The following is a 24,998-nucleotide window of genomic DNA, read 5'->3' as shown; positions in this document are numbered from 1 at the left end:
GTTGTGATAAGTCAGTAACAAAAGCACTGAAATTTATTGTATGTGTACCAGTGAAAGATGAGGAAAAGGCAATAGGAACCAGGCAAAGAGCTTTAGTGGGGCAATCAAAGCCTCCCAAATTCCCCCAAAACATAGGAGGAAATATTTCAAAAGCTTCACTTTAGAGAAAAAGCTGCAAGAGATTTGTTTCAGGAATTGTAAAGCTGGCACTGAGACAAGTTTTGCCAGTTTTCTTTTACCAGAAACATTTTTCACCAAGCCTTAACAATTTTGTCTTTGTGTTCCAGCACATCCTTATCAGAGTTTTCATCTCCCCTGACTTGTCTGTCTCCTCATCACTTTGCATCACTCAGGTCTAAAGGACCCAGTTACCAAAGCTAATGAATAAAGTAATGCAGGAGGCATAACCTAGCAACCACTGCTTTGGGATGCCATGGATTTTTTCCTGATAAATAAAACTTCCTTTTACTAGTTAGAGGTGTTTTCTGCTGCATATGATGGATGGGACCTGTTAGTGTTATTACTTTCCAAAGCTTTCTGAAGAGTAACAGAAGTGCAGCAGAGAAATGAATGCTAAAAGTCCTTTAAAAAGAGAAATATCAATTCGTTCACCACGGATGTCACTTAAGGGGTGCCAAAAAGCTTTCCAAACTCTGCTGAAAGCTGACTTTATAGTGTTAAAATTAACTTTATTTCTCCACTAATGTAATGGTACTCAGCCTGATTTTCTGTAGGATATCACCCCGTGGTTTCCTGCTGGATACAATTTGGCCACACCTCTTCTCCTCTCTCATTTTGGTGATGTCTGTTACTTTACCAAATGATTTTACAGCTAAGGTTTGATAGTCATCTGCCAATGTTCTTAAGTACAAGATTCAGATGAGGAGACCCCAGGTCCGGGTGAAGGGGGGAATTTTAAATCAGTGTAAATCAAAAACATTGATTTTGGAACCTGTTCTTTCCTATAACCTGAATATTTTACTTGATTTATTTAGACAGCACTAGTGATGATCCTCTTTCTTCCCTGGCATATAAAACAGATTTTTTTTTCTTTTTGAGGGTGTGATAAAAAGTTGTTCTTTGAAGGTTCAGATATATGCAAAGAAAGTATTTATGAAATGCTGCTAATAGCTGTAGGAATGGCTGGGATAATTGGTCAATCTTATTTGATACCAAGAGGCAATGATTAGAAATCAGTGATCTAGAGTTAGGCTATAAATAACCCAAGGGGCTAATCCTAAACATCACCACAAGGAACCTTCTGAGCCTTTCTGTCCTTTCTTCATGGTGCTCCATGTCAACTGCTTGAACAGTCAGGCACAGGAGGTAATTTCCCTTTTTTTATAAAAAATATTCTCTTTTTCAGGCTATGTGGCATGAAGTAACATTATAAATACAGCAGGCAGTGATGAGCAGGATGTCCCTTGTGCAGTAACAGAGGTAGCTGTGGTATCCCTAATTCCTAGGGATCCTTTTCTGGGTAATGAATCTGAAGGAAAGGAAGATCTTCACAGCTATTATACACCTGGTAAATATATGTCAGATGTCTTAAAACTGCCATTCTTCCCTTGGATAGCAAAGAGATCTCTTGTTATATTATGCCAAAATTCAACTTCAAGCCTCACAGGTGAAGTGTCTGTTCCCATCACCTGCCTTCCCCATTCATATTCAAACCAGAAAATATTTATCCCTGTTAATTTGCCAGCAAAAATGTTCAATTAGCACTGATATTTACTTTTAGCAAAGACTTGAAATGAGAGGTGCCTGGAGACTTGGAAAATTGCACACCCTATGGGTGGGGGTGGGGTGGTTGAGTAGGAAACCCTTGGGCTGGCTGATTGTCTCCTTTTGATCCCTGATAAATACAGAAATCAGGAACTCAGGACTCCTGGAAACCAGGAAATCAGGATTCTTGGGCTCCTTTGGAGGAATCACCTCTCTTTTTCTCCCTGATATCTTTTCCTTTGTTCTCACTTGACATCAGGTATTTCTAAGAAGCAGAAAATGCTCCTAGGGGACTTTTTTATATCTCCATGTTTATTATTTATGCTCATGTGAGGATGAAAAATTGAGATAATTTGGGTCAAAGCATAGGACTCAAGACCCCTCATGAGGAACAGCTCTACAAGTAGTGAGGTGAACAACCTCTTGTTCCCTCCCAACTGAGCAAACTGATTTCTTTTCATTTTTGTTGCCTCTACCCCACCTCCATTCCTCTGCAGGCTCTGCATTCCCTCCCTTGTGCTTTTGTACTTCTGCACATTAGAATATTAGGTCACACACCCTCACTGAAAACTGTGCTCTACAATGTTTCTGATTTCCATCTTTTTTGCTTTATTTTCTCCTCCTGCACTGGAGACATCAATGATTATTTCCCCCTTCAGATGTTTGCCCTTTGATCACACCAGATTTTCCTACAAACAGGATGCCAAATGGGGCTTCCCCTCTTCATGAGAAATATTTACTGTGAGCTCCAAGGTGCCAGGGAATTGAGGCTCACCTATTACTTTTGGAAACGTGAACAATTTTTAGTATTTCACCTCTTGTTTTTAACTATAAATAATGGGTTACAAAGGCTCAGGGGGCCGTGAGGTGTCACAGATTGGGTTATTCCTGATGTGACCCTTTACTGGTCCAGAAGTTGCATGGTTGGAGTATTTGCCCTCATAGTGATTGGTCAGAGGAAGGGATTATTTGCTATTTGCTGTGGAAACCCCTTGAAATCCAATCTGTGGGCTAATCTAATTATAGTGTGAATGATGATCAGACTAGATGAAAGATCAGCCTAAAAACTTAAACCTAAATGTACTGGATGTTTGTCTAATTTTAGCCAGCTCCAGGGACAGTGTACTCTGTTTTTCACAGCAGGTAACTGGAATTTTATGTGTATATATGTTTCTCTATAGATTAATAGAAAATATTTTATTATATGTCTGTATTTTATGTAAGGTATAAAAAAATTGATATCTTTTTATATACTTATATAGATGTAAGGAATATATAGTACATTTTTTACAACGTGTATGCAATCCAGTGGAAATCAATAGTACATAAAAGTGTAAATATTCTGAAAAAATCTAATATTGAGCTGAATTTCTCTTTTCCTACTTAAGAGATACTTCTGTTCAATGGAAAGATCCACTATCTCTGGTATAAGATCCTGACTGCAAGCTCCTGGAGGGAAGGTTGTAAAGCTGCAGTACAGAATGAGGAACCTTCACCCAATTTGCTCTCCAAAAAGGTGACACCAGCTTCAAAAAAATGCAGGAACTGTTATCAGGAGTTTCCTGACCCCATTGTGCAGACTTCATCTTGGGTACCCACCCATCAGATGAAGTTTTAATTTTGATAAATCAACCACACAGTTCAGTTCCAGAACATACACCCCTGCTGACTGCTTTTCTCTGGGCTTTTACACCAAATTCCTACAGAGTGGTGTCTGAGCAGAGGGGGAAGCAGGAAGAGCCCATAGATTAAATTTCAGATTAAATTTTACAAGAATAAGAGCTACATTAAAACATTATGCATTGGTGAGCATGGCTCCCTGTATAGTTATTTCCTGTGCTCTAATATGCTCATCACTCATGGTAAAAAAAAAATAAATAAATTGTAGGCTACAACAGATAAAGTGGATAAAACTTATCAATGTGATTAACATTGCTGGGTGTCAAAAGGAACAATCAATTACACCCTGTGGTGAGCAAATATGTTAAAAAAATGATCTGTTAGTCCACTTTGGAGTGTCACATGAAGTGTCACCCTGCAGATGGGGGACATGGAATGGGGCAGACTGTGGAGCCTCTGTTACACCAGGGCCAGTGCAAGGAGGACTTGTGAGTGGTTGTAACTTGTGAGTTAACAGGGAATTATCAGGTTGAAGCAGAGAGGATGGATGATACCTGTAATTAAAACTCTTTAGGGGTGACAGTGTTAATAAGGAAAGTTTTGAAGTTGTAATGAATCACATTTTTGATGCACATATATAGTTATTCTTTAAGAACTTGAAAAAAATATATTACAGTTAAAACCTTAAGTTTTACTTCATGGAAAAAAAAAAAAAAAAAAAAAAGGATGAAAATTATTTGAGCAGAGCCTAGAGTCATTTCTGCATGGAACACAAATAACAACATAAAGCTTAGAAATTGTCAAATAAAATATAGCACCTGGAAAATGTGGCAGTAGAATTTGCAAATTCAGACCAGACACAAAAGTTCCTTTTATAGCTGTAACCATCTGAAGTGTAATCAAGCTTCAGAACAACCTACCAACATTTGTTCTGCATTTTCCATCTCTGGGAATGTTTAAATCCCACCTGTGTTTTGTGTTATGTACAAGGTTTTATGGACTAAATGAGCCCAGTGATCAAGTCTGGTTTCTCATCTATGAGGAAAAGAAGCAGAATCCTGTTACATCATTGATTTCAGCCTTCACAGATCCATGTGTTCTTCATAAATCAGGAAAAATCCACAACGGAAGTAAAATTAAAGGCAGGATTTTAAAATTTAACTCATTTAAACATTTTAAAAGTGTAAATTAAGTGTCTGTACCTTTTCACAGGTACAGATTTATGTATATATATAATTTTCTCATGAGAGAGCACAAGCTGAGCTTTTGCCAAGACAAGATACCTCCCCACCCCATCAGGCTTAAAGCCTTGAGCCTAATCATACAAGACTCTGGTAGTGGCTGTTTTTCTTACAGCACTGAAATATTTTCCTTTCAAACTGAATATTGCACTGAGAGCCCCACAGTCCTGCTGAGCAAAGTGAGGGCTGTCTCATTTCTCTTGGTCTCCAGCCAAACAGACTGAAGAAGGGGATGTATTTAATCCATTTCAAACATCCAAATGAAATATACTTATTTGCTTCTTATCCAGGTTAGGACATATTTCACTTAAAGATGAGGCTAATGGAAACAGTGAGTGATTTGTCATCAGCTTCAGTGGAACCCAGGATCACACTTGCAGTACACATAGGGAGAGAGACTTTCTGCAAAGAACATCTTGCCCTCTCAATCACTTCATCATGTGAGAGTAAAATACCTCCAGATTATACACCTGCATGTTCTGTGCAAATTACTTCTTAAAAGAAATTGGGCTTTTTTGCTCCTACCTTCTACTCTTGGAAGTCTTGCCCAGGATTTGAAATATTTTCTTCCTACGTCTTGAAACCATTACCTGCCATCAGTAACAGCTTCTGCCATGGCAAAAAAATGGTTTGCATTTGCTTTTATGGATGGGCACACGTTGTTTTCTCAGCTCATCCACTGTGAACTACACATCAAAAGTTTATTTTGCTAAGACAGTTGTTTTTTTCATAACTGAGCAAGAATTCTGGATAGCAGAACAATTAATCCTTCACCATCACTCTCCTTACTCTTCAAATCACCACCCAAACAGTTAAGCTTTCCCCCCCTGTAAAGCAGCAAACATCCAACACCTTAAACACATTTCTAGAGGAAACTCACCCAGTTTTTGCAAAACTTGCCCAATATCTCAGCATGGTCCTGCTTAAGATTTCTTCAGCTTTGGTGTAATTTGCTTTTCTTTCTAGGGGCATCCCAAACACAAACTCGATCTCAAACCCGTGCATTACTCCCATCCACTCTGGCCAAGGAAGTTTGGAAGATTGGTGTTCAAAGAAGTAGAAGAACACGTTGTGACCTGGTTGGGCAAATTTTTTGGTGAATTCCATTGTGGGACATATTATATTGTAGTCACCAATAATATCATCCATGGCATCACGGTAATGTTCTGGCTTTTCCTCATTTTCCCAGTCTGTGTACTGAAAAATGATGGATTCTATTGCAAGTTGGCTTGCTTGTGGGAAGGCCAGTGTTAAAGCTGCTTCAAATTGTGTTTTATTGATCAGCCCATCACCATCCTTGCTAAATCCAGGGACTTTAGGTTCTAGAAATGCTGATCCTTCATCCTTATTAACGCCAATTAAGATCTGTGTTTGTTTGAAATGTCCATCCTCAATCAACTTTCCTGGCATGTCAGAGAGAAAATCACCATCCACGGTTGGACAAAAAAAGACTCGAAAAAGAGAGTCATACATTTCCCAAAAATGTTCATTTTGCATTATAGCCTTTGGGTCCTTGTCTTGGAGGCAGAGAACGAGCTCTGTCTCGTTGCTGGTGGGACACTGGAGTTGTTTAGCTAAAGTCACTGTTCTGTTTCTGGCTTCAGATGCTGTTACCACAGCCCAAGGGGCATTTGCAGATCCACTTTGCATGATGGCTCTTGTGAATAAAGGGTGGCTTCCAGGAGAAAGGATATGGTAGTTTACAGAAGCTGCTCCAGCACTCTCTCCAAACAGAGTCACACTTTTTGGATTGCCTCCAAACGCTGCTATGTTCTCCTGGACCCACTGGAGTGCCAATCTTTGATCAAATAAACCTGCATTCCCAGGAGCTTCTGGGTTTCCTGGTAAAGCCAAAAATCCAAATGCAGAAGTCCTGTAGTTCATGGAAACCACAATGACTCTTTCTACCCTGGCCAGAAACTTCCCGTCGTAGACCGGCAGGGAGGTTGACCCAGTCTCAAAGCCACCCCCGTAAATCCACACCATGACTGTTGCATTCTTGGGTCTGGGAGAAGGAACCCAGACGTTAAGGTATAAGCAGTCTTCACTTAGGTTGGTTTTTGGGTTCCACATCTCTGTCCCAGGAAATCCTGGGTAAGTTGTGTCTATAACCTGGTAACACGAGTTCCCGTGTTTTGTGGCGTCCCAGACGTCCGACCACGTCTCACGAGGAAGAGGTTTTTGAAATCTCAGCCTACCAAGGGGGGGCTGTCCATAAGGGATTCCAAGGAAAGCTGTGACAGTTCCCCCCAGCACCTGCAGGTTCATCCCTCTGACTCTGCCTTTCTTGGTTGCAATGATGTTCTCTTCAGCCATGACCTTCCTGACCAACGTATGCAAGAGAAGAAACCACAAAAGAAACCTGGTATAGAGATCTCTACCATTTCTCCAAGTCATGATGCCTGAAACACAGAAAAAAGAATAAAATAATTCAGAACGACAGAATGTATCAGTACCAGAGTCAAAACTGCTTATTCAAAAAGTGTATAGGTCATCCCAAGGGCATTGAAAATAAGATGGTGATGTTACCCAAAGCTCAGCAGTCTTTAACCATCAGTTGCTTTTAGCTGTGTTGCAAAGAATGTGTTTAGAATTTAGGATTTGGTACAATGCTTCAGAAAAAAACCTCAGTTGCTAAAAAAAACCCCAAATCCCAAGAAGCCAGACCAGGGAAGGTGAAACCCTATAAGCAATATCTTCCTCTTCAGAGTGAAAAGACAGAAAAAGACCATTTGCATAAGCCCATTCCTATGCCTTACATATTTGAAAAAAACTCAACAAAGCTTCCTTCTATTTTTCTGCTTGTTGCCCTGTTGTACATAGTGTACTCTGTCTGGCCACTTTAAACAGGCCATTCTTTGTTAATGAGGAGCACTTGTGTCCTTAAAAGGCTTGAGGCTACTTTCTGTGGAGAGTACAGCTGGGGCCTCATCTCAGCTCCCCCAGCTCCTTTGTGTGTTCTGGGAAATCAAGGAAGAAAATTCAGGGGTTGGGAAAAAGAAGATTCTGCACAAAGAGGTTCCTGACTTTGAGACAGCATCCAAGGAGCAAGGAAGAAGCTTCAGAGACAATATTTTTAGCATTCATGTAAATAGCTGGAAAATAGGCAAATAGGAGGAAACATAAACATTTACACTCTTGTCTTTTTGTTTTAAAAAATTGAAAAAGGATAAGGTGGTGAATGGGGGCAGTAGACTTCAGAGGTGCTCTAACCCCCCACCCAGCTTGATTTCTAGAAACCTTCCCAGTTTATATCAAACTTCAGAGATGTGAGCAGTCAATCTGGATGACTCCCATGGTCCAGCAGTTCCTAAGGAGTTTGGGTGAGCAGAGGCTGACTCCAGCATCCCTTGGTACCAGCCCCAGGTACCCTGTGCAGGTCCAATGTTACTTGTTGGCATTGAGCTCCCCATGTGCCACTCATTTTTATCTATATTTTCCCATTCATTGCTGTAATAAAATCTTTTAAGAGCCCAGTGAGAAAGGGCATGTAAAGATGAGTTCAGGGGCTCAGTTTTTTCACCCAACCAAGGCAACTGTGAGGAATGTCACTAATAGGGAACTAACTGGGAATGTCTGCACCCAGTGCATGGCACTGAGAGATCAGAATTTCTCCAACTGTTGCACTGACACTTTGTTTTTGCCACATACTCTCTTCTAACACACCACCCAGGATTAAATCACAAGTTGGAAATGAGAGATTTCAAGCATTGTCATTATGAAGAAGAGAAAGTGATGCTAAGAAAAGCAAGAGGTGTTCATAAAGCTTTTAAGGTCTCAATAGTAATTAAATTATTTCCTCTCTGTGCTTTCCTGTCAATTGAAAAGAAATGGGATGGGAGGAAAACAATACAGCACTGCAAAACACAGAGGTGTAACTTCTGACTCTAAGAAGGTTAAGAGAAGAATTTTAGGAACAAAGCTTTTAAGAAATCTAAGTAAAAAATCAGTTCTGTATCTCTTTAATCAGCTTTCCAAAAGAACAGGTGGCAATTCGAAGAAAAAATTTGGAATGCATCAAGCTTGAAAAACACAGAAGTTCTGTGCTAGAGCATGAGAGGACTCATCTAGTCTCAGGTTACTCTGTGCCAAGTGACAGAGGATGATTGTTACCCCTCGACTGTATGGCAAATACTAATTTAAATAAGGTTTTTAAATGCTGCATTAAACCAAACTCAACCCCGTAAAGCACACCGAGCAAAACGAGCATCACTTGATTATTACTATGAGAGTGAAAGGGTCAGAAGATTGCTTCAGCTCATCAACCTTACCCGAGCAGAGATACATCACATAATGTATTTGCATACTTTAAAAAGCTGCTTCTGCAGTAGTTTCCTCCAGCAAAAGTTAAACAGGCCAGACTTCTGCATTCTAATTCAGCCGGGGAGCGTGATTTATTTCAATGACTGTTTCCTCTCCTTGCAAATCTTTACCCAGCCAAAAAATCTATACACAAGACTATATAATCAGTATTTAAATGGAAAAGATGTTTGAATTAATAAGTCATTTCTAGTTCAGCTTAATTTACTTAGCCCAGGATCCCTTGAATAATACCAAGCTCTGCTACACTTGCCTGCTTGCTCGTTGCATCTGCAGAGCAGGGGGAGTTCTCCCAAGAGAGCACCAAACGGGCAGAGCGCAGCATTTTAAAAGATCCCAATCCCCGTGCAAATCAAGCTGAACTGGAAATTCCCCTGGCAAAGGAGAGACGTGCAAACAGGAAAGCACTTACCCCACTTCTAGCACGAGAAACTACAAAGTTTTTGTAAGAGCCAGGGTCTTGGAATACTTCGGGGAAAGGGCGGCAGGCAGCGGCGGCTTCAAGCCCGAGCGTGGGACACTGGTGCCATTCTCCTGGAGGCTTCCTGACACTGAGCTCCTCAGAGCTGGCAGCACCAGCAACTCGATCTGCAGGCAGCCTCTGCTCAGGAGCTGACATCTGCTTGGGGCTAAGAGGAGCCCTGTAGAAAAGCTACAGAGAGAAAAAGAGCCCTTCTGGGGAAAAGCAAGAGGAAGATTTTCCAGGGAAGGGACGATGCGGGGATTTGGTCCGAGCATGGGGCAACATTTCATAACCCAGAAGGATAAGGAGAATGATAAACACAATAAAATCCTTCCTCTCCTTTCTTTCTCAGAGCACCCACCTCACCTGCATTTTTTTTGCTCGAGGTCACAACAATTTTCAAGTACCTCAAACTTTTTTTTTTTTTTCCCCTGCAAAATAAGTTAATTTTGGGTTGAAGCAACAGTGGCAGAGAAAACAGGAGTGTCCTCTGCAGGGATTTGTCACCCACTGGCAAGCCTCAGCTCTAGTCCTTGACTCCTGGCCATCTGTAGGCTACAACAGAAATCTGCATTGTCCCCTTCTGATGCTAAGGTTAAAAATGGTGCCCGTATGGTGTCACATGTTGTTTGCTCTTTCTTTGTAGGCTTCAAAGTTTAAATCACCAGTGCTGCTTGGTACACCTGGAACCCTCCTTTTGCCTGAATCTCAGAATTGACATGAAATGTCTCCACCAGACCCCAGCACTGCAGGTGCCAAGCAGGTCTGAGCCCCAGGTCAGAGCTGTGAGATCCAGCACCAAGGGGTGATGTCCAACCATGTGAGGTGAGTATTGAAATTGCAAATATTTTGAGATGCAAAAGGAGGCAAAATAGAGGTGGGTGGAGAAGATAAAGAAGTTACTTGTACCCCCCTTGGAAAACATCTTGCAAACCTGTGCCCCTACGTGAAGCCTGAAGGCCACCCCTGGCTGGGGGTCTGCTGGCTCCCACCAGCATCTGCTCTAAAAAAGAAAATTTTCCCCTTTTTAAGCTTTTCTTCTACCAGGAGCCTTTGCTTCTCCCATTAGAGGTGAAGACAATTACTGTCTTTCTGTTTAATAATCAAACTACAGCTCTGTTTCAATTACACAAAAGCAATATTTGGCAATGCATGGACTAGGAATAAAGCAGAAATAAAAAGTTAAGTGTGAAGTTTATAGACCTGAACCTGGAGACTACAAATGGTTGTTAAAAGGTAGCATGTGAAATGATGTTTTAATGCAGAAAAGCTGAAGAGAGCATGGTCATTTAGTTTCTCCCAGCAATTTTACAGGATGAGACATTCTGTAGGTATATTGCAGGGATGTGTCCACTGGAGAGGAGATGTCCCAGTGTAAATGTAAAGCAGGTTGTAAATCCCTGAGTTTTCAGTGTGTAAGTGTCTAATAGAGTCATTAGTTATGAATTCAGAATTGTCAGCTGAGATTTTTAGCACACTACAGAAAATAGAAATATTTAATACAATAGCATTAATTTGGGATGAACTCAAGTGACAACTAGACCAAATATTTTCAAGTGCAGTGTCCTGCAGGTAACATTCAGTTGTGCTCTTTGAAATAAGGCAGTTTTCCACGTTCCCTGACATATACATTCACTGACTTTTTTTCCTAATTCTTCCAGCCCTTTGGAAACACAGCCAGGTAACACACATTGGCTTCATTGCTGTGAAATCAGAGGATGAATCACAAGCCCCAAACCTTGTCAGAGGCCACTTTTAAATAAAATATTTCTGAGGCTCATGGCAAACCATTGTATTCTCAACCCTCACCACTGCCTTCAGAGAAACAGCAGAGAAGAGACACTAAAAATGCTGGTTTTGGCTTCACTTCTTGTCCCCCTCATGGGTGGGGACAGAAGATGTGGGATAACTGGGCCAATGCTGGAGAAGAGCACAGAGTTGGGAAACTTTAATTTAGATGTTCTCTTATATTGTAATTTTTAAAACGAAGCCCTTTTCTATATTTTTTCCTTTAATTAAAAAAATTAACATATAAATTAAAGTTTCACGACTGTGTGCTGTGAGAGGAAACACTTGGTTTTGTTCTGACTTTACTTCCTAAAAATACCTGTGTGAATAAGAGAGATTAAATAAATGTAATGCCTTAGTAATTCTATGCAGAGTGGTCGTTTTCTCCATTTTCCTTTGGGAGCTGGAAAGGAAAGGAGATACAAACCAGCAGATAAAATACCATAAATATAAATAAATAAATATATATATATATAAATTCATTAAAATTAAATTAAATATATGTGTGTGTGTGTGTATTAGCTGTTACACTCACACAAACATATATATATATATGCTCATACTTCTAAATGTATCTATCTCTCTATTTTTCTATAATCCTGGAGTTTTTTGAGTTTAACCTCAGGGTTCTAAAGATCACCACCAATGACAGAAGTGTCTTTTCATTATTTACTGTGGACACATGTGGTAAGTGTCATACTGATATAGGAATTTTGGTATGAGAGATGTCTGAGTCTTAAAAAATGAACTTAAAGGCCAACTCTGGGAAAGACTGGCATTTAGTAGGCACAAAAGTTTACAGAATTTAAGCAATATGTGTTAAAGAATGATCAAACATTTTTGTTACGATTTAGTTCATCATTAAATTGCCCTTTAGGATATTTCCTAAGCATATGCAGATGTTTACACTTATAAATATCTTAAATTATGCACATTCTGAGTTATCTGCAGGAATTATCTAATAGAGATGGGAAATCCATGGAAGATAAAACTGCAGAGAGAGATATCTTGGGTATTTCTAATGGAAAACAAGTTGTTCTCTCCCAAGGTGTCCTCTGAGCTTTCCAGGTCTGCTTGTACATGAAAAGTCTCAATCACAAGGATCAGTCCTGAGTTTTCCATCCATTCTGCAGCCTCAGAAAGAGCACCTGGGCTCCCCTAAGGATAACTGGGCTGAGAAACCCTCCAAATCTCACTTCAAAGTAAAGGGGATCACTTAGGAAGTGTGTGCACATGTGAGGAAATACTTCCATGGCAATAGTATGTAAAAGCAGGGAATATTCTTATTTAATTTTAATTTTATTTACTATATTTTATTTATTTTTAAATAAATCAAAAGGTAAATTCTAGTTATCTATTTGAAATATCATTTTATGACCATCTGGGGAGTTTTTGTTTAAACTCCAGCCTTGGTAAACTCCCTTGGGGCTGTCTCTGATCCTTGGCTGAGTTTTCACATTGAGCATCTGTGTGACCTTGGCTGGAATCTCAGAGAAAACCAAATTTGTGAGAAAACACTGTGAGGAAAACAAATAAACCCAAGCTGTATGAGATAGGAAAGGTGAAACTGCAGACAGGGGTGAGATTGCTGAGATGGGGACAGTTAGCAGCTCAAGGACTCAGAGGGAAAAACATCAAAGCCACAAGCTGTGAAATCTTCAGATGAAAAAAAACCAAACCAAACCCAAAAGCAGAAAAACAATCCAGAAAATGAGAAAGCAGCAGCAAAGAACTGCCAATGTTAAGCATTTTTCTTATTATTCTGTGCATATCAGGCCAGACCTGCCTGGAATTCTCTTCTTACTCTGAGAATTCCAAGAAGCCTCAATCTCAGTCATTCCAGGGAAGGCAGAAGATCCCAAGAATAGATCTGAAGGGTAATTTGAGAATATTAGGAAAGGTGTTTTAGCTACACACCAGTAAAATGGATGCCAATTTATTAAGTATATAGAAGAAACTAACACTACTATAACCCATGATTATATTCTCCTCTTATTGGCTCCACTATGATCCACTGCACCTTTCCCCTTTTTACTCTAATTATAGGTTGTATCATTTGCACTTTATTAGTACAATTAAGAAAAATACCTGGAGAAATCAGAACCAATGAGAACATACAGCAAGTTAAAAGATAAAGGTATTATTACTATTATTGTGGGGTTTTTTTTTTTTCCTTGTGGTACTCTTACATAATTCAGTATTTTGTCTTATATAGGGATCAGATTCAATAAAGAAAATACAAAATGACACATCATTATTATAGCTTGGAGTTTAGCTTGGAAGAAAACAGTCAAAGTTGGAGTGTCAGCAAAGAACTGTAATCTTGTGTGAGCAAGAGAAAGTTAGTTAAATTATAAATAAGTTTTTTTCAGGTTTCTGCAGAAGATTATTTAATTGACAAAATAACAGTTTTTCCATTTCTGTTTTACTTTTATTTCTTATGGGTAGAAAAGCTCTAGTTGTTTAAAATGATTTAAAGATATCTGAATAACCAAGCTTGGTTGCTGGGAATCCCCTCCCAACATCAGCATGATGGCCACAATCTGTCCTCTCAGCCCCCAAACCTCTGAATAATTAAGAAATTATTTCTGAGCTCATTTGAATCTGTTCAATAGAACTTGTATCTGGGAGGTGGGAATTCTTCCCAATTTCTCATCCTCCCAATTCTCACTTTTTATTCCAGCCTTATCACAAATATGATTTCACCCATCTTTCACCTGAGATCACAACTATGGATTTTAGTGGAAAGAAGGAAGCATTTGTGTTGGGAAAAATCTCCAGATCCACCTGGTGCATCCAAGGACATGGAAGAGGAGGTTTGAGGAGTTGCTGCAGCCCAAAGTGGGGCAGCCACCTGCACCTTTCCAATGGCTTTGCCCAACCAGGAGGAAGACAACCTTGATGTTGGTCAACAACAGGTCACATATTTTATTATTTTTCTTTGCTATGACTGCTCTAGGGCAAAACCTTAAAAATACTCCAGAGTTATTTTTCCTTTATTTTCTACAACTCAAAGCTGATTTGAGCTCTTTGCCTGTGTGTTTCAGGAAAGAAATAAAACTTTAGGAAAAAGAGATGACCCTGGTAGAGGTTATAGGCACAACACACGTAGGCACACCTTGACCTCTCCCATTGGGTCATGCCCAGGGACCATTGGACTTATGACCATTGCACTATTGGGTCCCATCAGAGAACCACTCTGAGGCTGAGTGACTTTTTACCAGTGGGGCTCTTCATGGATGTGCAAGTCTTGTGTAATGCTGAAAATCTCATTACAAACATCTGTGTAAATTTTTTTGCAGAGAGATGCCATGCTTGGTGAATATTGGGGAATTCATCACAATGCCATCTGCTTGAAAAATAGGCAGGACAGCTGGCTTAGTGACAAAGTACAGTGGACTCCTTCAAGTTTCACTATATATCTGCATATTTAATACATAAAATTAATTTAGAGGTAATATGCTCAAAATATGCTCAAGAGTCCAAGGGTACAACTCAAAATACTGAGAACGTTTTGATTCCAATGTCAGTCTATTTCAGGGGAGTAAAAGTGCCCTGGCTAATGCCTTTCTCAGTAAAAACATTCAAATTATTTTAATTTCCATGCTCATACAAAAAAATCTCATCCCCAAACATTGAAGGTTTGGGATATCTGAGAAGTTACCAGTGGGTAGGATTGGTGCAAATGAAAGGAAATTTGCTATTTCTGCACTGCTTTTTTTCTCCTCCTCCTTTTATTCCACAACCCCCCCTCCAATTTTTAGCCATCTATTCTCAGTGTCACCAAAATCAGTGCACACTGAGTGTAAAAAAAGAATTTTTTCTAACAAATGCTAACAGCAGTCACGAAACAGCAAAATAAAATAACAGTAAGGAAACAATCAACAAAAATCTGAACAAGAATTAAGTATTGGTGCATGAAATAGAAAAAGGAGCTGAATTGGAGCACTGTATAGGGAAACCAGTAAGCTATTTTGAGAGAAGATGGGCAAAGAGTAAAAATTTATCAAATGTTTCTGAGATTATTATACCAGAACAGACAGGGAACAAGATATTTGACCAAAAGGAATGTAAGTGAAGGGATCCAGCTCTTTTTATGGTTCCCAAGTCACTGTCCTTTTGGGCTTAAGTGATCCTGGTGTGTCACCACTCAAAGGATTTTAAGCTAATGCTGAGACAGATGTTTCAGAGGTGTGTGCCTGGATGGCAGGGATTTAGTTCATGCTAAGCACCACCTGATGCATGAGAAATGGGGATTTGGTCAGTGAGGTCAGCCTAGAGCTTCTCCAAATTAGGGGAAAAAATTAAAAATAAATGAAAAGCCTTGCAGTGTGTACACCATCAGCCCCTCAGCACTGGTTCTCACCACTTGCTATAGCAGCCACACTGTGTCCATGGGTTCCTCCCTACCCCAAGACATGTCCAAAAAAACCTGCAAAAAACCCCAAGGTCTGCAAGCAGAGAAAGGGACCATGCACAGCCAGTACCTAAGCAGCCTTCAGGGCTGAGCCAGAGCAAACAGAAATAAGCATTTCTTTTGGATGCTCCAATAAAGTCAATGGGATCACGGGAAGCAGCTCCCAGCTCTGGTTCTGTGAGCTTCTGTGTCTGATCTGGGGACTGAGAGCTTTTTATTGCTGAGGGGTGAACGTGGGGACAACCCCTGCCTGGAGCACTTGGAGGGATTTCCAAGCTCTTCCTTTGGTATCTCCAGCACTCTGGGAATGGGGGAGCTGTGGGATGAGGTATCACAGGCACATTACTGCCCCTCTACACTTGTGCTAAAATATGAGCCTGGAGCCTAAGAGTTTATGGATATTAAGTGGAGATTTTCCAGTTTAGCCATTTCTGTTATACACACAGGTTCAACAGCAGAGGCTACAGAAGAGGCCTCAGTGGATATTTGTTCAGTACAAATTTCAGTACAGTTGAAGGACAGAGCTATTCCCTCCTCCTCCCCACCTGAAGATCTTGAACAGGGAAAATACTAAAGCCAACAATCTCACCTGAACAACAGGTGGGAGATTCCCCAAGCACAGTATCATCCCAAATATCTGCTGGAGGTGACAGTGACACTGCTGTGAATCCCCAATCCAGTGGTGACAACCAGCATTTGACACAGCAAACCTCCAAAGACCAACATTCTTTTATTGGTTTGGGGCACTTCAGAAACCACAATTCCCTCTGCCTTGTTACTGGGCTAAAAATCTTTATCAAAACCTCTCTGAAGTTATTGCAGGGAGATTTTATTGTGTATTTTATACAGAGCAAACTTTTATCTTGAAAGGCTCTATTGGGACTTTACTCCATGGCTGGAATTTCAGTCATGATCAAGACTTTTCATGGAATGGGTTGTGCAAGGAGATGGGTGGTCTTATTGGAAAAAAAAAAAAAAAACCCAAACCAACATTTGAATTTAAAATAAGTGTCTTCTGGTGGAAGCAGAAAGATGAGACACTGAAAACCACCAAGCAACACTTGCCAGCATGCACAGCAAATCCCTGCTGAAGAACACAGAGGTGTTGCTCTGAGACAGGGTCACCCAGAAATGAAGTCTGGAGTTTTTTGCCATGTGCTGGCACTTGTAAAAAAAATCAGAGGTGGGTTGGGGAGAGGTCACATAGACCTGGAGTTCAAACATCTGCCTGCAAGCTCCTGTTGTCCCCACAGTGCCTCCAAATCCCATGAAATCAGCCTCAGCTGAACTTGTTTCCTGTAAATCTTTGCTGTGGCACACAAAAGCATGCCAGGAAAAAGGGAGCTGCTAATGCCTGGATTTCCAGCACTCTATGCAGCATGTCTGGCACCACTGCCAGCAGGAAGGACCCTGATGCCATCACCATGCCATACACCAGTGCCTCCTGAAGTTCTTAGCCTTTGACTGGATGCCTTGAGAGCTTCTGCAGGGAGCAGCTGCTGTATCACATCATGGCAGTGCACAGGACAGAGCTATTAATGCCTTTTCATGCCACACTCAGTGTCCTGACAATGAATGCCATCAGCCTGTCCTTAGTCACCTCCTCATGGATATTGATACAGCAGCCCCAAAAATGTACAGCTCCAAAGTGTGCAGCCCATGCCTGCACAGTGTGTAGCACAACCACTGGGCAAAGACTCAAAATGCCATTTAGTTCAAAGGAAAATGAGGATTCATTTCAAGGCTGAGCACCCACAGATCCAATGTATGCTGCAAGTGATCTGAATTTTCGTTTTCCAGGTGCCCACCTGGTCTTGGGTTAATGGTGGAGAGTTAAAAGCAGTTTTTCAAAAATATAAAAAAAAGAAACAAACAAAAAAAAAAAAAACTGCTGCTCATTTCCCTGTCAGACTGCTAGCAGCACTTTAATTTAGGAAGCAAACCATTTTACAATAATCACAGACATGTAAATGAGCCAAAAATGGTGTTTATTTTCTTGCTTTCTGAATTTAAGCTGTCCTAAATAATGTAATACCAAATTTGTAGCAACGAGGAGACAATTTGGTGAACACAGATGGGAAAGCATTGGATTTGTACTACAGGATTGTTACTCCTCTGAGTCGAAGAGAATCCACCCTCTAAATGCACTGGAAATGCTGATGCAGCTTTTGCTTGGGCAGCATGAATGGCACCAGACAAAATTCCCAAGCCCTCTGTCTTCCCCCCATTTGGGATGGAAAAAGGAGAGCTTTCCTTCACCCAGGCATGGAAACTGAGCACATCCTTGTTCTGAGTGGGTGTTGCCAAGTTTGGAAGATGTCCCCAAGCAGTACATTAAGTGTGGCTGGCAAATTCTTTTTGCCAACCTGAGGATATGGAGTAACCTGAGCTAACAGGAGGGGAAGCAGAGTGTTGGGCTGATCCTCCCAAGTGCCCCAAACACTGCACAGGAATTATGGCAGTAAGGGCTGATGGAAATGGATCAGCTCAACCCCAGTTTGAGGTTCTCAGTCCACCCATTAAAGCCCTTGCTGTTGAGCAAAGCTGAAAGGTAGACCTGATATCCCTGTCCTCACCAGTGATTTTTAATGAGCTGAAAAATCTCCTGGAGCTTCTCCACTGGGAAAGGGGATGTGTGGGGAGCTGCCACAAAGGCATCTCAGCTCAGGTGCACTGGTTTGCTGCTCATAGTTATGGGGAGCTGCAGAACTGAGCATTCTTCTGGCCTGGAGGACAGCAAGTTAACTGAATCAGTAATGTGCTCTTGTGGTGAAGAAAGCCAGTGGCTTCTGTGGTGCATTAAGAAGAGTATGACCAGCAGGTCCAGGGAGGTTCTCCTCCCCTTCTTCTCTGCCCTGGTGAGGCCACCTGTATTGTACTGTGTCCAGTTCTGGGCTTGCCAGTACAAGAAAAGCTGCTTCAAAGTCAAGCAGAGCACTACAAGATGGTCAGGGGACTATTGGAGCATCTTAGAAAGAATTTCTTTACTGAGAAGGTGATCAAGAATTGGAATGGGCTGCCCTGGGAAGTGGTGGATTCTCCATCCCTGGAGATATTTAAGAAGAGCCTGGATGTGGCACTCAGTGCCATGGGCTGGGAACCATGGGGGGAGTGGATCAAGGGTTGGACTTGATGAGCTCTGAGGTCCCTTCCAACCCAGCCCATTCTATGATTCTATGATTCTATGATCTGCTCCTAAGGGATGCAGGGAGGTGGGAATGGCATCACCTCCCTGTGCTCCAGTGGGCTATAGGGAAAGGTTGTGAACAACAGGATTTGGTTTTTCAGTCATTTCATCCTCTAATTCACCACTCAAGGGAAAGAAAGCAAAAACTTTACCCTTTTTTCCCCACTGTTCCACCTTTTCTCAAAGCTTCTTACAGAGTTTCTCAAAAATACCTCACTGGTCTTTGGAGAATTTTGTCCTGTTTATGTAATGATGTATTTCTCCTACATAAACTGAAGTAGAAAAATAAGCATTTTCATAAATTTCAGTACACTTTCCATTTCATCCATATTCAGTCAAAATACCCTAAATGAAAGTTAAGTATTGAGCTTAGAGTAAGGTTAGGTGAATTAATCACACTTCCACTTCCTTGGATCAAGATTCTAAGTCATCCTTCAGCCCCAAACAGGAATAAGGTAGGAAGATGAAGGAATGAGAGACCTTCACATTTATTGTGGGGACAATCCTATAGGAATTTTCACAGCAGAAAAACACCACTCAAAGCACTTCAGTCTTTCAGTGCCTTACTAAACATCTCCTAGGGTGCCTTTTACCCTCAGGTCCAAACCCACGCAGGCTGAAATCAAAGGTGCTTTTTATCAAGTTAAGCAGAACTGAGAAATGTGTGTTTTGGACACAGCCTAAAGATGAAAAAGGTTTGCAGAGCCTCAGGAGCAGCCCCAGCACTGGACTGGCTCTGCCTTCCCAGTTACAGCCTTTGTCTCTCTCTATAGGAGCAGCAAATGAACTGAATATGACCCTTGCAAGATTTTTTTTTTTCCAACATCCCCATCAGTGCCTTGCCCTGCAAGGAGAGCAGCACAGGCCAGTGCTTCTGCATCCAGCAAAATAGAAAATGTAATTAATTTCATTTGAAAATTCTCTCTGAGCACATTTGGCACCCGTTTCCCTCCCCTACCACATCAGAGGCTGCACTCTGACCAATATCACATACCCTGAAGACACAGAAGAAAGAGAATAAATATTATTATTGGTGTTTGAATATTCAGTCTATGTAAATGCATCATATATTTTTCTTGGCTTTGCCATAATAGAAAAAGCAAGCAAGATAAACTTGTATTTTTTTCTGCACACGTTTCCCTTTTGTCTTTTACTTTTTTTTTTTTTCTTCTTCAATTTTTGCATATTGCAAGCTTTTCTTTTTAGTAATCTGCCTCTAGCTATTATCTTGAACAAAATTTCAGACATAACCAGCTCAAAAAACACATGAAATAACTCATTGCAAAGGTGCCTCGAGGTTTCAGAATTGTAGATGCTGGGAAGGAAGAGACCTATTCCTTTATCTTTTTGCACATGCCCTTGCAGTAGAGTTTTTTTCTGTTTTTTAGTCTGAAAACCTCAGGTAAAAGGAGATCTTGCAAACAAATTAATGAATAACAGCTCCTATACAGGCGATGAATGAGTTTGTTTCTGGGGAAAGGGAAGCCCAGTGTTTTCCATCTGATGTTTCAGGATAACCAGAAACCACCAGGTTGTGCTGTTGCCCTGAAGCAATAGGAATCACCACTGAGCTGCTGTGCTCATCTGGTGACTGCTATTCAGCTGGAAAGACCCGAAAATCCCAGAAAACCAGAAAACAAGTCCTTCAGATTAATTTTCTTTTTGATTATAGAGCTGGGTATTTTTCCTAGGACTTTGCCTCCCTTTGTAAAACCACTGGCAGAGTTTGCTGGCCGTGAAATTTAGGTACAAAAAATAAAGAATTTATCAGCACAGGCTTAAGGATGCAAACACTGCAAAGCTGATGGGAGAATTGATGTGGTACTCAGTGCAACATCCAACAAACCACTCATTAATGTTGAGCACTGCAGCTTCCCTTCTGGGTTTCTCCCAGCAGACCAGTTCAGTTTTTCAGAACTATTTTCTGTGTGAAAACTCAGGGCTGGACTCAACACAGGGGTCAGGAAACACCTTGAATACTTAGAGGTTGATGAAGATGCTGGACACCCAACTCTGTTTGCAGCTGGAACCTCAGCCCTGCTTGCACAGGGCTGAATCTTATTATATTTGGCATGCTGGACAAAGCCATCATTTTTTCAGAATATATTTCAGATGACCCTATTTGATAGTTTATGCCTGAGCTACTCCTTTTTCTTCCTCCTTCCTAAACAGATTGAATTCTTTAAGGATCCCCATTGCATGGTTTCTAAGTAAATGACCATAAACCAAGTTGATCATTTATAGATTTTTCTACAGCACTGATCACCTCAGACACTGGTGGGACTAAAAATGACTTTTCCACTATGTATGAGTTAAGAGCTGTGTTAGCTGCAGAGAAGTAATGGTATCATCATTAAATAACAGAAATTTCACACAGGACTAATGTGTAAGAATGGGCATTCTGACCAAAGGTAAATCAACAAATTCAAGGGAAGTTTGCAAAACTAAAGTAGAAGAGCAGGCTGGACATATTTACAATATTTACAATATTTGTAAAACTCTCCAGCCAGCAAAAGCCTGACTCAGTAAGAGGTTTTTTTTATCTTATTGCCACCAAGAGGTTTTTTCTCTTGAATTTCTCCAAGCACTTTTGGGGACCTTTTAAAGATTTGTCACCCAGGACACCTGACAACAAAATCCATTGCATATGTCCAAGAGCCATGAAAAAATGTTCCTTTCAGTTTGCTTTTGAACCCACCACCTGCTGGTTGTACCTAGGATAGGACACAGAAAACTTGGCTGAGATTCAAGGCTGATACCTGGCAGTTTCCTCATAAAACTGGATCATTGGATAAGAGCAGTTTTAGGAGTGTGTGACACAAAAAAGACCACCTCACAAGAATTTATGTTTTTTCTTTGCCTGCAGAAATACAGTTTATTTCATGCTCCTCACACTAATATAAGTAGTTGAGATATAAACCTTAGTCAGGAGAGAAATTTTTCTCATACTTTCCAGTTAGCAGAGAACAGAAGCAAAGCTAAGACCACTCAGTTGTAGCTGGGGAAGGTTTATGACACAATCCATCACCAAAATCTGTTTTGGAAATCTAGAAACTACAAGATAAAAGGTAAATTTTCAGGATTAAAAACCATTCATGAGACAGAATAAAAAAAAAAAAAAGAAAAAGGAGAAAAAAAAAAAAAGATCTGATTCTTGAAATACAGAAAGGTTAACAAGGGGTGCCCCAAGACCTGCTGCTGGGACTGATTTTTGTAACTTAAATCCCTGGCATATTGCAAAAAGTTGTAGTTTACCAGCAAATATTTTGTACTTCTCTATTACAAGAAATACTTGTGCTTGTTTCTCTCAGCTCAGGCTCCCAAGTCTCCGTGCCCCAAAACTTGTAAGAACATCCACAAAACTACCAGAGAAGCAGCTTCATCTCACCATGGTTACACTTCAGTAGAAATATCCCAAGGGGACATTTCTGAGTTATTTGTGATTGCTGGTAAATCAGAACAAAGATATTTTTTCCTTTTAAACCACTGGGTGAGTCTGAAGCTCTTCAAGGCAGATAAAACATAGTTTTGAAATGTGGCATCTGTTTCCTTAGATTCCTCAGGATTCCTTAGCTGATAAGAACTCAGTTTAATTAAGCTAGAAGGTTTACTAACCATAATAATCCCCAAAACCACCTATTTGCTGGGGCAAACTGACAGCCTCAGCCCACCTCTTTTCCCTCTGAATGTTGTTAAACAAAAATCAACTTTTTTTTTTTTTTTTTTTTCCACAGCAAAATTCCTTAATACTTCCAGCTAATCATTTCCAGACCTCTCCAGTTAGAAGAAATAATTATGTATTATTTCACTTAGGGCTTGATCAAGCATAATCACAGAATCAGGAATGTTGGAGAAGACCTCTAAGATCAAATGTAATCGTTGTACAACATACTCCTGCCAGAGAAAAAGAGGTGTAAAAGGGAAGAGAAGCCTTCCTAAAGGTTTTACAACTGGGAGAGCCTGTTTTATTTTCCAGAATCCTTCGGAATGGGATGAGTTCCTGCTATTGCTCATTAACACCGGGCTGCTGGTGGTGGTGGAAGTGCAGAGATATTTCTGCAAAAAATCAGAAGGCTGGGAAGCCTGGGGCTGTCTGACAGACCTGTCTGACTCCTCCAGGATCCAGACAGCCTGAACACAAGGGCTGCCTGTCCAGAAGCAAATGTACATCCCAAAATTAATCCCTGGGGGAAGAACACCAAGGTGTAACCAAGCCCCACACCTGGGTGTTAACCAGCTGGGTTACCCCCAGCTCCAGCAACTAATGATTAACTTCAGCCCCTCTCTTCCTGGAGGTGGCTTTGGGGTCAGCTGGGAGAGGAAAGGAAGGGAAAAAGGAGCTGAAGGAGAGGGAAGAGCTTCAGGCTTCAAGCAGGGACCTGCCAGGCACGTTCCATTCAGAACTGTAATTTCTAACTCTGAAAGCTTCAAGATCTCAACACTGCCCTGATGAGCTGTGCCCAAGGATCAGCTGAAAACAGCCTCCTCACCCAGCAGGAGCTTCCCCAGCCCAAGAAACCTACCCAGGAGAAGGGGAGAGCCCCTTGGAAAGGCACCAGCAAGCAGTGGTCAACTTCAGTGGTCACCTTCAACTTAATGCCATGGCACGGCTGCAGTGCAAAGGGAAATACATTGGAATATCAACCTTATCCCAGGACTTCTGTGGCAGTGGAGGAGCAGGAAATCAGCCTGGAAGTGTTTGCTCTGTGTATAACCTGCCTTGCACCACAGCCATCTGACACTGTTAACAGCCAGAGAGAACTTGCTGCAAGCTGCAGGGTGGTTTTCAGTGCATTTAATACAGATGGATTTTTTTTTTTGATGATTGGAAGATTCCCACTGGGATCCAGGAAATGCAAGCAACTGACATTTAAAAACATTTTCATTCCACCTCGATGTCCTGCTAACACTTCAGAGAAAAGCATACCAGCAGCTCCAGTCCACACTGGTGCAGAATTTTATCTCCATTGGTCTACTCAGCCTCATGCTAATTCTCTCTCCCAGGCTGCTGTGCAGTACTGAGGCTGACATTCACTTCTTTGGCCAAGACAGATTTCAACACTGAGTTTTCCTCCTCTACAGGACTGCCTGACCCTTCCCCAGCCCCCTCTGCATGCAGGTAAGCCCACAGAAGCTGCCTACAAACCATCTCCTTGTGTTTGCCTTCCCATCCTTGTGATCATCCCAGATGAGATTATTTTGTAGGGAAATACAGTGGTGAAGTCATGCAACACATTCCTTCATTCCCCTAGAGCCCAGTTTGCATTTCTAACAAGAAAGAGTACAGAAAGGCCCAACACTGTGCTGGTTTTAGCCACCAGCAATTAGTTCAGCATCTTTTGGGGTTCTCAAAGAGGACAACCCCCAGTTTCCTGCTTAACATCTTGTGTCCATCCTCAAAGCACAGGGCAAGGTAAGGTTAGTGGGCTCTTCCAGGCTTTGGGTTCAATTCTGCTCATTTTCCCAGAGCCATGGTTTGGAATCTGCAGGGCTGAACCCCCCCACAGCTGTTTTGGGGCAGCAATCTCTGCAGGACCCTACAAGAGGCTGCCCAGGGAGAGTCCAGAGGTCAGGCTTAAGGACAGAAAAGCCCTCAGAGCCCCCAGCTCCAGAGCTGAGGGGTCTGACCAGGGCTGCTCTCATCATTTGCCCATTAAAATGTCAGAGCTGTGATGTCTGCAACAAATAAATTACAAGAAAAAGGGGCAGAGAGGGGAGGGGGGAAACAGCACCTACTTGGTTGTTTACTGCAACCTCCCTGTCTGATCAAATCAGTGCATCCACCTCTCCCACTTGTAACATTCTAAAAAGAAGCAGAAAAGACCAACCTCTGGAGCTGATTTTCCTGTCTTGCTGCTGCTTTCTTTGCATAAAAGAGCTTTCTCAGGCCCAGAACCAAGTACCCAGGAACCAAAGGAGTTGCAGCAGGGCTTGCTGCTTTACCTGCAGCCAGGTGAAGGAGCCAGGAACATCCCGTGGCTCCAAGGTACACTGCATTTTGTATGTAAATACTACACTGAAGTAATGACACGTTGGCAAACAACTGAAAGGAAACATTTCTGCTCTGCTTTGTTTACACACCTCTGCATTTCCCACTTGACAGAGACCTTTGCCTATCAGGGTGTATTTTTATAGCTGCTGGAATTTTTCTCTCCAAAACAAGTACATGTAGATCTAATTTTTATATATTTTTTTTTAAATTTTACTTTTTGCAGGGTTAATTCAGAGCCTACATGC

At 41.2% G+C, this 24,998-nt stretch overlaps 1 protein-coding gene and 1 long non-coding RNA gene across 3 annotated transcripts in view; one reads left to right on the top strand and one right to left on the bottom strand.

Moving 5' to 3' along the window:
• BCHE (butyrylcholinesterase) overlaps positions 1-24,998 on the bottom strand; it is a 45,490-nt gene that overhangs the window by 20,322 nt on the left and 170 nt on the right. Inside the window, exons 1-2 of one of the 2 annotated variants that reach the window (XM_071752751.1) lie at positions 24,590-24,804; positions 5,467-6,988 (exon numbers count right to left, since the gene is read on the bottom strand). In XM_071752751.1, the coding sequence (XP_071608852.1) occupies positions 5,467-6,988; positions 24,590-24,632 (1,565 nt within the window). In that variant the 5' untranslated portion in view covers positions 24,633-24,804. Of the gene's footprint in view, positions 1-5,466; positions 6,989-24,589; positions 24,805-24,998 lie in introns of those variants that run through there. The other variant, XM_071752752.1, reaches the window with a different exon arrangement.
• Positions 22,498-24,998, top strand: part of LOC139800061 (uncharacterized) — a 33,436-nt gene continuing 30,935 nt past the window's right edge. Inside the window, exon 1 of the long non-coding RNA XR_011727564.1 lies at positions 22,498-23,880. This is a non-coding gene — a long non-coding RNA (uncharacterized lncRNA). The remainder of the gene's footprint in view (positions 23,881-24,998) is intronic.

Source organism: Heliangelus exortis, chromosome 9 (genome assembly GCF_036169615.1).
Source record: "Heliangelus exortis chromosome 9, bHelExo1.hap1, whole genome shotgun sequence".
In the NCBI taxonomy this organism is placed as follows: Eukaryota; Metazoa; Chordata; class Aves; order Apodiformes; family Trochilidae; genus Heliangelus; species Heliangelus exortis.
This window is presented reverse-complemented; position numbering and strand designations above follow the sequence as displayed.